Genomic DNA, 13,061 nt, shown 5'->3' with positions numbered 1-13,061 from the left:
CAGCTGGGGCCAGGCCTAGAGTGGCTGCTGCTCCTACCCTGCCCCTCACCGAGCCCTGCTCCCATCCCTCCCCAATTTTCTGTTTGCATTCTGCAAGGTAAATATTAGTCCTGGGTCTAATTAGGACAGAGGACAAAGAGCACGAACACAGGAAACACCCGTTCCCGTCTTGCCATCCTCCAGGCCTGGCCATACAGGTTTAGACTGCCATCACGTAGGGTCTGAGAAGATAGCAGGGCGGGGCCTGGTGCCGAGCAAAGCAAAGAGGGTTCGCACAGACCTGGGGGTCAGGACTCCCATGAATTAGCTTAATTCCTGGGTGGCCCAGTTCCTAGATATAGTATAGTACATAGATACATAGATTCCTATTTTTCTATATATTTTTTAAACCAAGGATTAACTTATACTCAGCAATGTTTAAACAAATCCTAAGTGTTTAATTTGTTTTAAAAGATTTTATTTATTTATTCATGAGAGATACAGAGAGAGAGTCAGAGACATAGGCAGAGGGAGAAGCAGGCTCCATGCAGGGAGCCCCATGTGGGACTTGATCCCAGGACCCTGGGATTATGACCTGAGCCAAAGGCAGAGGCTCAACATCTGAGCCACCCAGGCGCCCTTTGACTCACATTTTTATGTAACCACCACCAGATCAACATTTTTAGCCTTCTCCAGAGTATTGTCCCTAAGATCACCACTATTCTAACCACCATCACCCTAGACCAGTTTTGCCTATCTTTGAACTTCATAGGAATGGAAGCCTACAGCATATACCTGTTTGTGTCTGGCTTCTCAGATCAGTGGTCCAATCCTTGAAAAACTGTGTAGTATCTCATTGTGTAAATATTTACCCATTTGATACCTATTGATGGGCATTTGGGTTAGTTTCCTGTTTTGGCTATAATGAACATCACTGCTACAAATACTCGTGCATGAGAGTAGATTTGCTGGGTCAAAAGACATATGCTTTGCCTAAGTCACTGACAAATGATCAGCACTTGTTTACACTCTCACCAGCAATACTTGAGAGTTCCAGTTGTTCAGATCCTCACCAACCCTCTATATTGTCCATCTGTTTCACATTATCCACCCTGATGGATGTGCAGGTATCTCATTGTGGTTTTAATTTGGAGTCCCTGTTCACTAAAGATGTAGAGCCTACTTTTTTTTTGAGAATAGTGAAAAGATCTTACTTCACTAGTTTCTTTAAAAATTACATATTAAGGGAAGGGCTCCTGAGAAGTGTGGCTTCATCCTTGCCGCTTCAAAACAGGTGATCCTCTTTTTTTTCTGAGGACCAGCTGGGGCCAGTGCTGAGTCGACCAGGAGAGGGAGAAAAGGAAAGAGCAGAGGGTGTTGACCAGGAGGACAAAACACATAATACATGGCCCCTCTTCTAGGGGGGGCTAGGGATTCAGGGCTAAGGGTCTGCTCTTGCTGTCAGAACATCCCTATATACAAGCATCATAGCAGAAAATAGAGCACTGGTTTGGGAGGCCAGGCCTGGGTTTCACCATCTGTAAAATTAGAACAATATTTGTCTCACAAGGCTGTTGCTGAAAAACTCATACTGATCTCTTTGCAGACTTGCTGAGCTCATGGCATGCTCACGTGCAGACATCACCATTAACAGGCAAGTCTTGGGCTGTGTCTTCCTCAAGCTATTTGCAGACAATATTCCAAAGGAGAAAACTTTGGTTCTCTAGGCCCTGGGAAGATAATTGAAGCTTTCTGCTTAGATTTGGTTCCTGCTTCCACAGATTTATGCCTGGATTTATGTGTTGGGTGATGAATTCACTCACGTATCATGGTGCTATTCAATTAGCAGGGAGAATTTCATTCTGAAGACTATGGGTCCTAACATCTTGTCAATGGCAAATGCTGGACCCAACCAAAACAGCTCCCAGTCTATCATTTGCATAGTTACGATAGATGGTTTAGATGGCCAGCGTGGGCTCTTTGGCGAGGAGAGAGAGAGCATGAAAATTCTGAAAGTCATGGTTTTGGGTCCAGGAATGACAAGACCAACAAGAAGACTCTAGACCAGTGATGCCTGGGTGGCTCAGTGCTTGAGCATCTGCCTTCAGCTCAGGATGTGGTCCTGGGGTTCCAGGATCAAGTCCCGCATTGGGCTCCTGCTTCTCCTCCCTCTGCCTGTGCCTCTGCCTCTCTGTGTCTCTCATGAAAAAATAAAAAAATTTTTTTAAAGAAAACTCCAGGTTACTCTGATAAATTTGGTTTTGTGTTTTATTTGATCTATACCATTCCTTTTGTCCCTGCAGAAGCACCCCCAGCTCTCAGAATTTGTAATCTTTGGGTTCTCACTTGCTGCAATTCTTTGGATTCCATATATCCCGGTCTCCCTCCGATCTAGATGGATTCAGAGTTAAATTTATCATTTTGAGGTAAATACTAAGCTACCCCTTCAAAGCATATTATGTTTATAAAGTATCAAAATGCCTGCCACATACGAAGTATCCAGTAAACCCCACTATTATGTATGAAACTGGAAATACTCAATGCTGCCTGTGAAGGGCTCTTCCTAAAATAGTGAAGCTGAATTAAATGAGCCTCTAGATTTAATTACTAGTTTATAGGAAATACAGATGATAAAGGAATAAGTTAGCCACCACCACAAGGAACGACAGACATTCAACAGAACAAATGGGTCCAGTCTCTCTGGCAAATTCATGACATGGAAATAAATGAGGTGGGTTGGAGAGACTGTTCAGGATAATAGAAACTAAGGAGAGAACTAACACCCAAATGCACAAGAGGAATAGAAGTACTATGATTGGTTTAGACTTTTGTTTTTTGTTTTAATTTTTTATTGAAATTCGATTTGCCAACATATAGTATAATACCCAGTGCTCATCCCGTCAAGTGCCCCCCTCAGTGCCTGTCACCCAGTCACCCCATCCCCCGGCCCACCTCCCCTTCCACTACCCCTTGTTCATTTTCCAGAGTTAGGAATCTCTCATGTTCTGTCTCCCTCTCTGATATTTCCCACTCAATTTCTCTCCTTTACCCTATAATCAAAACCACAATGAGATACCACCTCACACCAGTGAGGATGATGAAAATTAACAAGACAGGAAACAACAAATGTTGGAGAGGATGTGGAGAAAGGGGAACCCTCTTGCACTGCTGGTGGGAATGTGAACTGGTACAGCCACTCTGGAAAACTGTGGAGGTTCCTCAAAGGGTTAAAAATAGAGCTACGCTACAACCCAGCAATTCCACTGCTGGGGATTTACCCCAAAGATACAGAAGCAGTGAAGGCCTTTATCACCTTGTGTGAACACATCCTCTTGTTTCTCACCCCAAAAACATGCCTGCAAACTTAAAGCGGATCATATTACCCACTAAGCACAAGGCGATAATGAAGGGTTGCATTACTCCCAACAAGTTGGCGTCAAACAAAATCATGGGTAAGGCCAATGCTATGTTGTAAAACGAAGCTCTGTAATCACTGAAAACAGTAAAATTATGTTCCAAGACAGAGAATTTCAGAGCTGGAAAGAAGGTCAGGTATCATTAAATCCAGACATTTTGCAGCCTAGGGCTCCATGCATATACTACAGGATGGTCTTGTCCTTTTGGATATTTTTTTAAACCCTCAAAAATTGTAAGTTTACCTTAAGACAAGGATAATTTTTTTCCTTTGTGGCTGACATTATATCTTTTGAGGTGGTTAAACACCTTACTTTTTCCCCCTCAATCTGATCAGCATTTTAAAATGAGTGAATTTCTATTTAATCAAAAGCTCTTAAAATTTAGGATTCAGGGGCAACTGCGTAGCTCAGTTGGTTAAGCATCTGCCTTCGGTTCAGGTCATGATCTCAGGATCCTGGGATTGAGCCCCGAGTTGGGGGTCCCTCCTCAGTGGGGAGTCTGCTTATCCCTCTCCCTCTCCCCCACACCCTGCTTGTGCTCTAATAAATAAAATCTTAAAAAATATATCAGATCCATAGAAGAAAAAAAGTTAGCAAAAGGGCTCAATGGTGGAGCTGAGATTGCAAAGCAATGATCTGGTCTAAATTCCCTATGTCACTGTTTGGAAAGGGAGTCTCGAGGTGGGGAGCTAATTGACCAAGGCTGTAGTGTTGGTGCTATAAAGCTAGGACCGGGACTTAGACTCATGCCTCTCAGACCACTGCTCTTCACCTTGCATTACCTTCATCCCCTGACATATCTGCTAGAGTACAGCCTCACTGTTCCATGAAGCAAACCCAGTAGACATGCACCCCAAGTACAAAACTATTGTGAGTGATGTAGACCTGCCAGAAACAAGCAATACCTAGAGGAAACTTGGTGCTTGGCAAAGCACCTTAATATTCTCTTCCAAATTAAGAGGGCTGATAACAATACTACTAGTAACAAGCTACAATTTATTAACTGCTCACCATGTGCCGGGTACCTAGTACTGATGAGGTAGGTACCATAGTTACCCCTTTTTACAGATGAGGAAACAGGACAGAGAGAAGCCAAGTAACTTGCCTGAATTTATGCAGTCAGTCAAGGAAGGGTAGAGCCACAAACCACACCTGAACCTGTCTAGAGATGGGGCTTTTTACAGTCCATGATGCTTTGCCTTGTTTAGAGGTGCTTAAATGTAATTCAGATGATTGTAAGATTTTCTCATTTTGTTGAAGTTGCAAATGGGGATAAAAGATCTCTTATCTCCTACACCGTCTGATGTTTGGTTTAGCAGCTGCAGACACCATGCCGTCAAACCTGCCTCCAGGTTAAGGTGTCCTCCAGCACCACTTCATAGCATCTTTGCCCTACAGCAGGCAGCAGCATTCAAATGAATGCCATATCCACTAACTGTTAAAAGTGACTTAATCTGGGGATGAAGGAAAGAAGTAGAGAATAAAGGGACTCTACTGTTCAGATAAACAAGAATTATTCTGACATCTGAAGATTATTTCCTCAATGAAAAAAATTACTCTGGTGATCAATCTTTTCAAGAACAGCCACTGCATTTTAACTGGAAGACTTCTAAATTAGGGGTCAGAAGACCTGGCCCCTGTCTTGGTTCTGCTACTCAAGCCTTGGAAAGGACTCCTCTCAGGGCATCCATGTCTTCCTCTGTAATATGGGGAGCTTGCACAGTGCTGACGCCTGCTCACACTCTAACCGTAAGTCCTGGCAGAACAGAGGCTCCCAAAACACGTGCCTTTGGGTTTGGTGGTTTTGATCTGACCCCACTCTGCATCACTAGGGACAGCTTTAATGGAGAGAAAAGTTCTCCGTTTATGTGGGGGATGTAGCAAGGATGTAAGCATTCCAGGTTTGGGTGTAAGGAAGGTTGTGAAGGTGAGGTAAGGTTGTGAGGTGTGGACAGGCATCCCCAGACCCAAAGCATGCCCAACTTGCCCACGCAGCTCACCACCAAATGGGTAGTGAAGGAGGAGTATGTCCTTCCTGCACAGCTGGGGATCGAGTGGTGGGAATGTCCCAGGACACCTAAACACACTTGGCGGACGCTGACTGCTAAGCTGTCAGCTGAGCTGGCACGACCCTGCCCAAAGCAGGAGCTAGAAAAGAATAGGACCTATCAAGCCTCACACAGGCTCCAAGAGCTAGGGCTGGCTTACTCAAAACTAATAGCAGCAGCTATTTTTTGTGCTTTGGATGGTATGACCTTTCTCTCCATAGATCACCACGATTTCCTGCTGTCCTCCCTCCCTGTGGACAGTTTCAGAATGATGCTTTGTCAACAAGCTATGCAAATTGGGAAGGTGCTGGGTAAATGTCAGTGGCAAAGCACGAGACACAGGACTGCCTGTGACACTGTGATCGAGTGCTGGGAAGCCAGAGAACACTCCACGTTTCAGTCCTGGCTCTGCCATTTACTGGTTATGTGATCTTGGCCAGCTCCAGCCTGGAGTCTGTGAAACAGGGGCCACGTCTAATTCCGCAGGACAGAGGATGGGACAAGAATCTAAGTTCTTCCTCTCTTGCCGCCTACTCCTCAAAGCAAATCCAATCTGGCTTCCACCTGTCCTTACTCAGCTCAGTGACTTCACAAACTTCAACCCTCTCGACAACAGCGAACGTTCTTGCCCACTTCTTTGGTCAAACGCTCTTCTTTCTGCTTCTGTGACACATGCTTGACAGGTTTTCTATTTTGTTGGATGCAATTTCCGTGTCCCCTGCAAAGCCTCCCTCCTGTAAGTGAACCTGGCCCCCCTCTCTGTTCACCTCTTAAAACCCCAGCTTTGATGATCAGGATCTGGTCACTAGTGTCTTGACTCCCCCTCTACAGCAGCCTTTTCTCCCCATATCCTGCAGACTTCTGACAGCTTGTGGTTTCTACCGTAGGCACTTCAAACTCGGCCCACCTCCAACCAGAATCCTTACTCTCACCCCAGTGCCACTTAACGTGCTAAGTCAGGAACCAGTAGTCAGCTCTCCCTCCTTCCCTCAGTCCATGAATTGTCACTTCTCTCAGAGAATCTATCTGCCCAAAATCCTCACCATGGCCCATAGTCCCCAACCTGCCCTTACCTCCATCCATCCTCTGCCTTGGCCACTTTGCTCGTTTGTGTGTGTGTGTGTTTTAAGATTTTATTTGTTTATTCATGAAAGACAGAGAGAGAAAGAGAGAGAGAGAGAGAGAGAGAGAGGCAGAGGGAGAAGCAGGCTCCATGCAGGAAGCCCAATGTGGGACTTGATCCTGGCACCTTGGGATCACACCCTGAGTCGAAGGCAGATACTCAACTGCTGAGCCACCCAGGCATCTCTGCTCCTTGCTCTTGTTTGAACCCGCTGGGCTTTGCTATACTATACTGTTCTCTTTCCCTGGAATACAGGTCCTACAGACATCAATGTGGCTCCTCTCCTCCACAGTTCAGATCTCTGCTCCTGTTCGTTATCAGAGGCCTTCCCTGACCTCCCTCTGTAAAATTACACTAGTTTTATCCTCTCCCCCAGCATGACTTTTTTTCACTACATTTATAATCATCTGACGTTTCGTCCATGCACACCAGGATGTAACTCTGAGAGCAGAGGCTGTTCCCATGCCATATCCCTAACTAGCATGCAGAAAGTGCTCACGTTTGATGAATGATTCCATTTCTCTACAATTCTACTGCCACCACCCAATTCCCCATCACCTCAGCAGCCTTAACTGATTTCCCCACAACCATATCTCACCAGCCAATCCATCCTTGAGGCCTCTTCAAACACAAATCTAGTCATGTCATTCCCCTTCTCAAAACTCTTCAATGTTCTGAGAATAAAGTCCCAACTCCTGAAGCAAGGCCTGTGTGATCTGCCCCAGCCACATTCGTCTGTTGCTCACATCCCCCAGGCCCTCACCACAGGGTTGCTGCACGTGCAGCTCCCACCACCTCCACCTTCTCATCCATCAGATCATGAGTAAGATGCAGGGCTGCAGTGTCGTTGAGAGTTTGTCTCGGCTCTGCTCCTAGTAGCTGTGCCACCTTGAGCATGACACTCAAAGCTGCTTCCTCATCTGTAAAACCTGAATACTACTACCACCAACCTCACAGCGTTGCTATGAAGATTATATAAACATGAACAACTGGCCCACAGTAAGGGCTGAGTATTTATTACCATTATTATTCTTTTGGGACATGTCCTTGATGCCCCAGACCAAGTTAAACCATCCCATCTAACACGTCCATATAGCACTAGCTAGGGATCCTCTGCAAACTCTTGTCCAGTGCTTCCGGCCTTAGCAGATCCTGAGCTCTGTAGAGAATGTCACCCCAGTCTAGCTCCCAGCTGTATCCTGGCACCCAGTGTGGTGCAGGTCTGCAGCTGATGTAAGACCTGTGTCCATTCCTTCCCTCAATAGGGTTGCCTTTGTCCAGGTCTTCAGAAGGGTCCAGATCTGGCCCTAGCTGCCTCCAGTTGGCCTGGTGTCTATCAACAAAGAAAAAAAAAAAACAATTTCACAGCCCTGGGATGGTGGCCACCTAAACCACCTATAGCTCAAGTTAGAGACAACAGTGAGCTATAACCTGAACTCAGCATCTAGTTTTTTTAAGCCTCTGGCCTTTTAACCTTCAAGTCATTCCATTTGGTTTCTAAATGGAAGTGCTTGCTCCTCAGGGAGCTCAGTGGGAGTGATGATCCCAGCACTAAGCACACAGTAGGGCAATAGTGCTGCCAGGTACCTGACTACCTCACTGGGTGCGGTCACTTCCGCCATGTTTAAAGAACAAGCGCCTTGAGGAGTTCCTGGTGAGGGAAGCAGAACAAACTCTACTGAAGTCAATAAAAAGTTCTTAAACCTAGAACAGGATTACCTTATAGTCTTGGGAAACAATGTGGCAGTCCATAAACAGGAAGGGAAATCCCTGATCTGCTTCTCAGAATAGACTAGACTCCAACATGCAACCCAAGGACAGACGCAGACATCCAGCAGCTAGAAAACACTAGCTTTATATAGTACTCCACGGGGGAGGGGGGCAGGGGGTTAGGTGCCCGTCTCCACCTCCACCACTTCTGCCCAGGCACTAAAACCCATGTCCTTATGGATGAACACCAGGCTAGACGTGGGGCCTGGTTCTTCAGGCACCACAAAGCACTTATCCTGGCTCTCCGAAATGGTGACCTCAAAGACGTCCTGGGTTGGGGAGACGTCCTGCTCCCTGCATGCGTCTAGCAGTTCTGGTTCAGTCTGCAGTAATACTACAGTGGGCTCAGAAACAGCGGGTGGCACGGAGGGTGGGCTGGAGGGTGGGCTGGTGGGTACCCCAGGCTGGTGACTGAGCTGGTGGCGCTTGAGGCTTTGGGGGAGGGTATAGCCCATGCCACAGGTGGGACAGCGGTAGGGCTTGTCAGCTAGGTGGGATTTGAGGTGGCGCCTCAGCTTGGTAGCCAGTGTGTAAGCACGGCCACACTGTGGGCATGGGAAGGGCCTCTCCCCTGAGTGCAGGCGCTCATGAGCACGCAGTGTGTGTGGGTCTCGAAGGGCTTTCCCGCACACAGGGCACAAGTAGGCCTCCCCAGTGTGAGAGATAAGATGGCGTCGAAGCTCAGGGAGCTGAGGAAAGGCATCAGCACAGTGAGGGCAGTGGTAAGGACGCTCCCCCGTGTGCAGCCGCAAGTGCCCACGCAGGTTGCCCCGCTGGCGGAATGCACGGCCACAGTGTGGGCACAGGAAAGGCTTTTCCCCGGTGTGGAGCCGCATGTGGTTTCGCAGGGAGCCCTGGTTGGCAAGGGGCCGGCCACACACAGGGCATGGGCACGGGGCAGGGGGCGCTGGCACCTGGTGGGTCTTGCGATGCAACCGCAGGGAAGGCCGGCGGGCGAAGGCCTTGCCACACTGGTCACAAGCAAAGGGCCTGGCACCTGAATGTACCACCTGGTGCTCTTTGAGGTCTCGCCGGGTGCCATAGGCCTTGTCACATTGTGGGCAAGGAAAGGGTCGCACCCCACGGTGGCCCAGCATATGGGCTTTGAAGCTCTCCTCTGAGCTATAGCTCTTGCCACACTCAGTGCAAAGGAAGGGTTTGTGGCCCGTGTGCACAAATGCGTGCTTCTTCAGGTGGCACAGTTGTAGAAAGGCCTTACCACATTCCCCACACCGGTACCGTCGCCTCTGTTTTGGGGAGCTTCCTGCTGGGCCAGGAGGGCTCCTCAAGCATGCTGGGAAGCCCGGTTGTTGCTGTTCTCCAGCCTGCTGGGCCCTGGGCTCCGAGGTCATTTCTCTGGGTGGGCACTGACCACTGGGACCACGTAACTTCTTGACCACATAAGCACGTAGCTGATTGTCCCTGGCAGAGAATGAGGAACTGGCCTCACTGCTCTCTGTGCCCTGCTGGGTAGCAGAGCTGCTCTGAGATTCAGGTGGCATCTGTGTCTGGGCTGGGTCCTCCTCATCCATGCTGCCATCCTGAGGGAGCGGGCCAAGCAGTTGGGTCTCCTTGGAAAGCTGATCCTGGGTTTGGGGCTTGAGTCCAGGGCCTACCATACTCTCTGCCTGGATGCTGGGTGGTGACTGGTGACCAGGATCTGCAAGGCAAGAATGGGGTGCTGGGGTTAGTAGAAACTGTAACAGGTGGTAGCAATGGTGTCACCAGGAAATTATATGAATACCTGTCTCCTCCTACTCAGCCCCTGAACTTCAGGAGTGGCAATGATGCCAATCCCTCCCTTGGAACATGAACCACATGCTCTGTTTATCTTCATGCCCAGTCTCAGGTGCCTCCTGAGGAAGCATTCTTGGGAACCATGGTCCTCCAAACCTCTGGATAGTCTGAGAGAGGGCTATCCCAGAGGCCCCTAATTATGCCTCTGGAGACACACACTTAGGATGAATTAGACTACCACGTTCTCACCTTAGCTTATCTGAAAATAAAAGAACCTCCACCCCCATCCCAGGTAGAAGAAATGTAAGAAATTGGAAACCTTCTACACAATTTGCTGTCTTCATCAACATGACCTTACTATTCCAGAAAACTTACTCAAGTTCATTCTAAGTGTTCATTCTAAGGAAAAGACCCATCACTCTGCAATAGAAAGCATCAAATGACAGGTTATACCCCAAGACTCTTTTTTTTTTTTGAGCCCCCTGCCTGGAAATTCTAGCCTTGTGTCCATGGATCCTAAACTATTATTTCATGATTCTTATTCAACCCTGATCAAGCCCCGCCCCCATTACACACTGAAAGACACGGCTTATACCAGACTTCAAAATTTCAATAAATATTCAAGCTTTACCCTTGCCACTCAGAAAACCTACTAAGACTCTATAATGTTCTCCTGTATCTCCTTGGACCATAGCTTTGCTTTGTCTTATCAATAGGTTGTTTGGGTGATAATTTGGGAAGCCAGTATTTATTTCCCATGTACCTGTCCAAGGTTCTGTTGCATCTTCCCCTGGGGAGTCCACCTCCTGCTGTACCACAGAGTCCACTTCTGTCAGCACAGCCATGGCTGCCTCTTCTTCTAGCCTGGGCTGGGTGTGGCTCAGGCCATCAGAGGGAGGCTGGGGCCACAGGAGCAACTCAAAGCCTGGCAGTATGATCCGGTACACCTGCAGATGAAGTTTCTCGCTGATCCGCACCGGCGCCACATTTCCCTCACTTTCCAGCCTGCTCCGCTGCACCAAACTGCAAAGCAGAGGAGAACTAGCTCAGGAGACCTTCTTCAAGTGTCCCTCCCTGAAGCCCCAGCTTCTGGGCCGTCTGAGTCCTAAAGACCCCATGCCTTTGGAACCCTCATTGCAGAAAGTCACCGGGTGGGGAATTACAGGGTGCTTCTGGTTCCATCTCATGCCATGACAAAAAGCCTCAAAGGACCATCTTCACTACATACTCTCCTGTAACTTACCTGATCCAGCCTGAACTCTGCTCACAAGCACACACGTCTCCCCATGGGCCTAGTGACACGTCCTGAAATAAACCAATAAGAGTCCTTCTCCCATGTGTTTGGGGGGGGGGGGGACCAGGGTGGGGGAGAAAAGGGATGTAACCTCTCCTGAGACAGATCTAATATGAAGCCCCTGGAAGGCTAACGGTCTCTGGTTCTGCCTCTACAGGACTGTGTTGTCTGATTTTTCACTCAGTAGGGATCAAAAGACTATACCCCTCCTCACCCTCCCACTGTGTGGAGAACTACTAAATTGAACACATTACTGCACTCTAGTGAGCACCAAACCAAAAAAGTAGTAAGAGGTACAACAACTTTTCTTTTTTAAGACTTATTATGCAATGAAACCCTTTACCTGCACTATTTCATCTATTGCTCCACATAACCCTGAAAGCTTAAAATAAAAGACACCGCCATCCCTTTATCTTACAAATGGGCTAAATGAGACATGTCATTTAACTGGCTAGGTGACAAAGCTGGGATTTGACTTCATGGCTTTTTTTTTATTCCAAATACCTTTGCTCTTGGCTTTCATCACTATGAAATATGACACTATGTCCTATTATATACGTATCACATGTAATATATTCTATAGTCTAGCTTTCAGCAACCTTTTGCACCTTGATTCCTTAACTACTGCAAGTGAGGGGAAGAGGCAGTCCTGGAGAGAAGGGGCAAAACTGTCGTCGCCTGTCTCTTGAAATACCCTGCTTCTTCTAACAAACCGAAGAGCTGTCCAGGAATGGCTGAACCTCTTCCAGAATTTCAGTCACGGAGAAGACAAGTCCTATCCTTCAATACCTCCTTCCGCCGTGGCTTCACTCCTTCGTCCTTCTGCTCGGGGACGGACTCCTCTTCCAGCGGCCCCCAGAGCAGTCCCGGCTGCAGGGGCTCCCCGACACACCAGACTCCCAAGCGCTGCTCCTCGGCGAATGAAGGGCCAAGGGCCAAGCCCCGGGGGAGGCTCTGCAGAGCGAGGACGGCCCGGGTCGGCTCGGGCGGGAAGTCTTTGAGGCCCTGAGCACAGCCTTGTCCAGAGGGGATCCATCCCAAGTCCAGGCCCAGGCGTGGGTCGGGGGCTGCAGGGAGATGGGAAGGCAGTGAGGGGGCGGCCCAAGAGGCCGTGAGGGTGAGGACAGGTGCGGGGAGACACCGCAGATCCCGCTAGGCTCTGGCAGTCTGAGGGACCTGAAAGGGCTCTACGTGGGCCCATCAGAGGTTCGAGGGGGTTCGAGGACTCTGGAGCCCCCAGAGACTTCTGAGGGCACCGGAGGAGGATCCCGGGCTAGGGAGGAAAGGGGCCTGAGGCAGAGAGTTCCCCAGGCAGGGAACGTCAGGTCTATCTAAGGCCAGGGCCCGGGGTCAGAAACACCTCAGGTGACTAACCCAACCGCAGTCTCTCGCCCTTGGAAAGCAACTCCTCCGCCTCCTCCATCCCCTCCAGAAAAGCCTCCTTCCGCCGGAAGTGAGCGTCTTCTATTCCGCTCCTCCCGGAAACAGCCATTGGCTTCCAAATTTCCTGTCAGGAAAGAATCCTGAGAGTCAGACTCATTGGTGTACGGAACCGCGAGTTGGGGAATACAGGCGAGGCAGAACTCTGTCCGAGAACAAAGAGAACCGCAGGATTCCAGAGGACCACCAGGGATTCCAGCATCAGAGAAAGCGGAACTAATGGTTCCAAATGCCTCCTTTTGGGAGGGACGGGC

The 13,061-nt window shown here is 48.7% G+C and overlaps 1 protein-coding gene across 1 annotated transcript; it reads right to left on the bottom strand.

Moving 5' to 3' along the window:
- Positions 1-4,679: 4,679 nt before the first annotated feature.
- On the bottom strand, positions 4,680-13,053 carry ZNF408 (zinc finger protein 408). Its single transcript, XM_077863090.1, has 5 exons — positions 12,742-13,053; positions 12,157-12,434; positions 11,317-11,378; positions 10,837-11,096; positions 4,680-9,996 (listed from the first exon to the last, which is right to left on the bottom strand). Exons 1-5 carry the CDS (start codon positions 12,857-12,859, stop codon positions 8,456-8,458), a joined length of 2,259 nt encoding a protein of 752 aa, XP_077719216.1. The 5' UTR covers positions 12,860-13,053; the 3' UTR covers positions 4,680-8,455.
- Between the last annotated feature and the right edge of the window lie 8 nt (positions 13,054-13,061).

The sequence above is a fragment of the Canis aureus genome, chromosome 21 (assembly GCF_053574225.1).
Source record: "Canis aureus isolate CA01 chromosome 21, VMU_Caureus_v.1.0, whole genome shotgun sequence".
Taxonomy (NCBI): Eukaryota; Metazoa; Chordata; class Mammalia; order Carnivora; family Canidae; genus Canis; species Canis aureus.
Note: the sequence above shows the minus strand (reverse complement) of the source record. Positions and strands in the feature narration are given on the sequence as shown.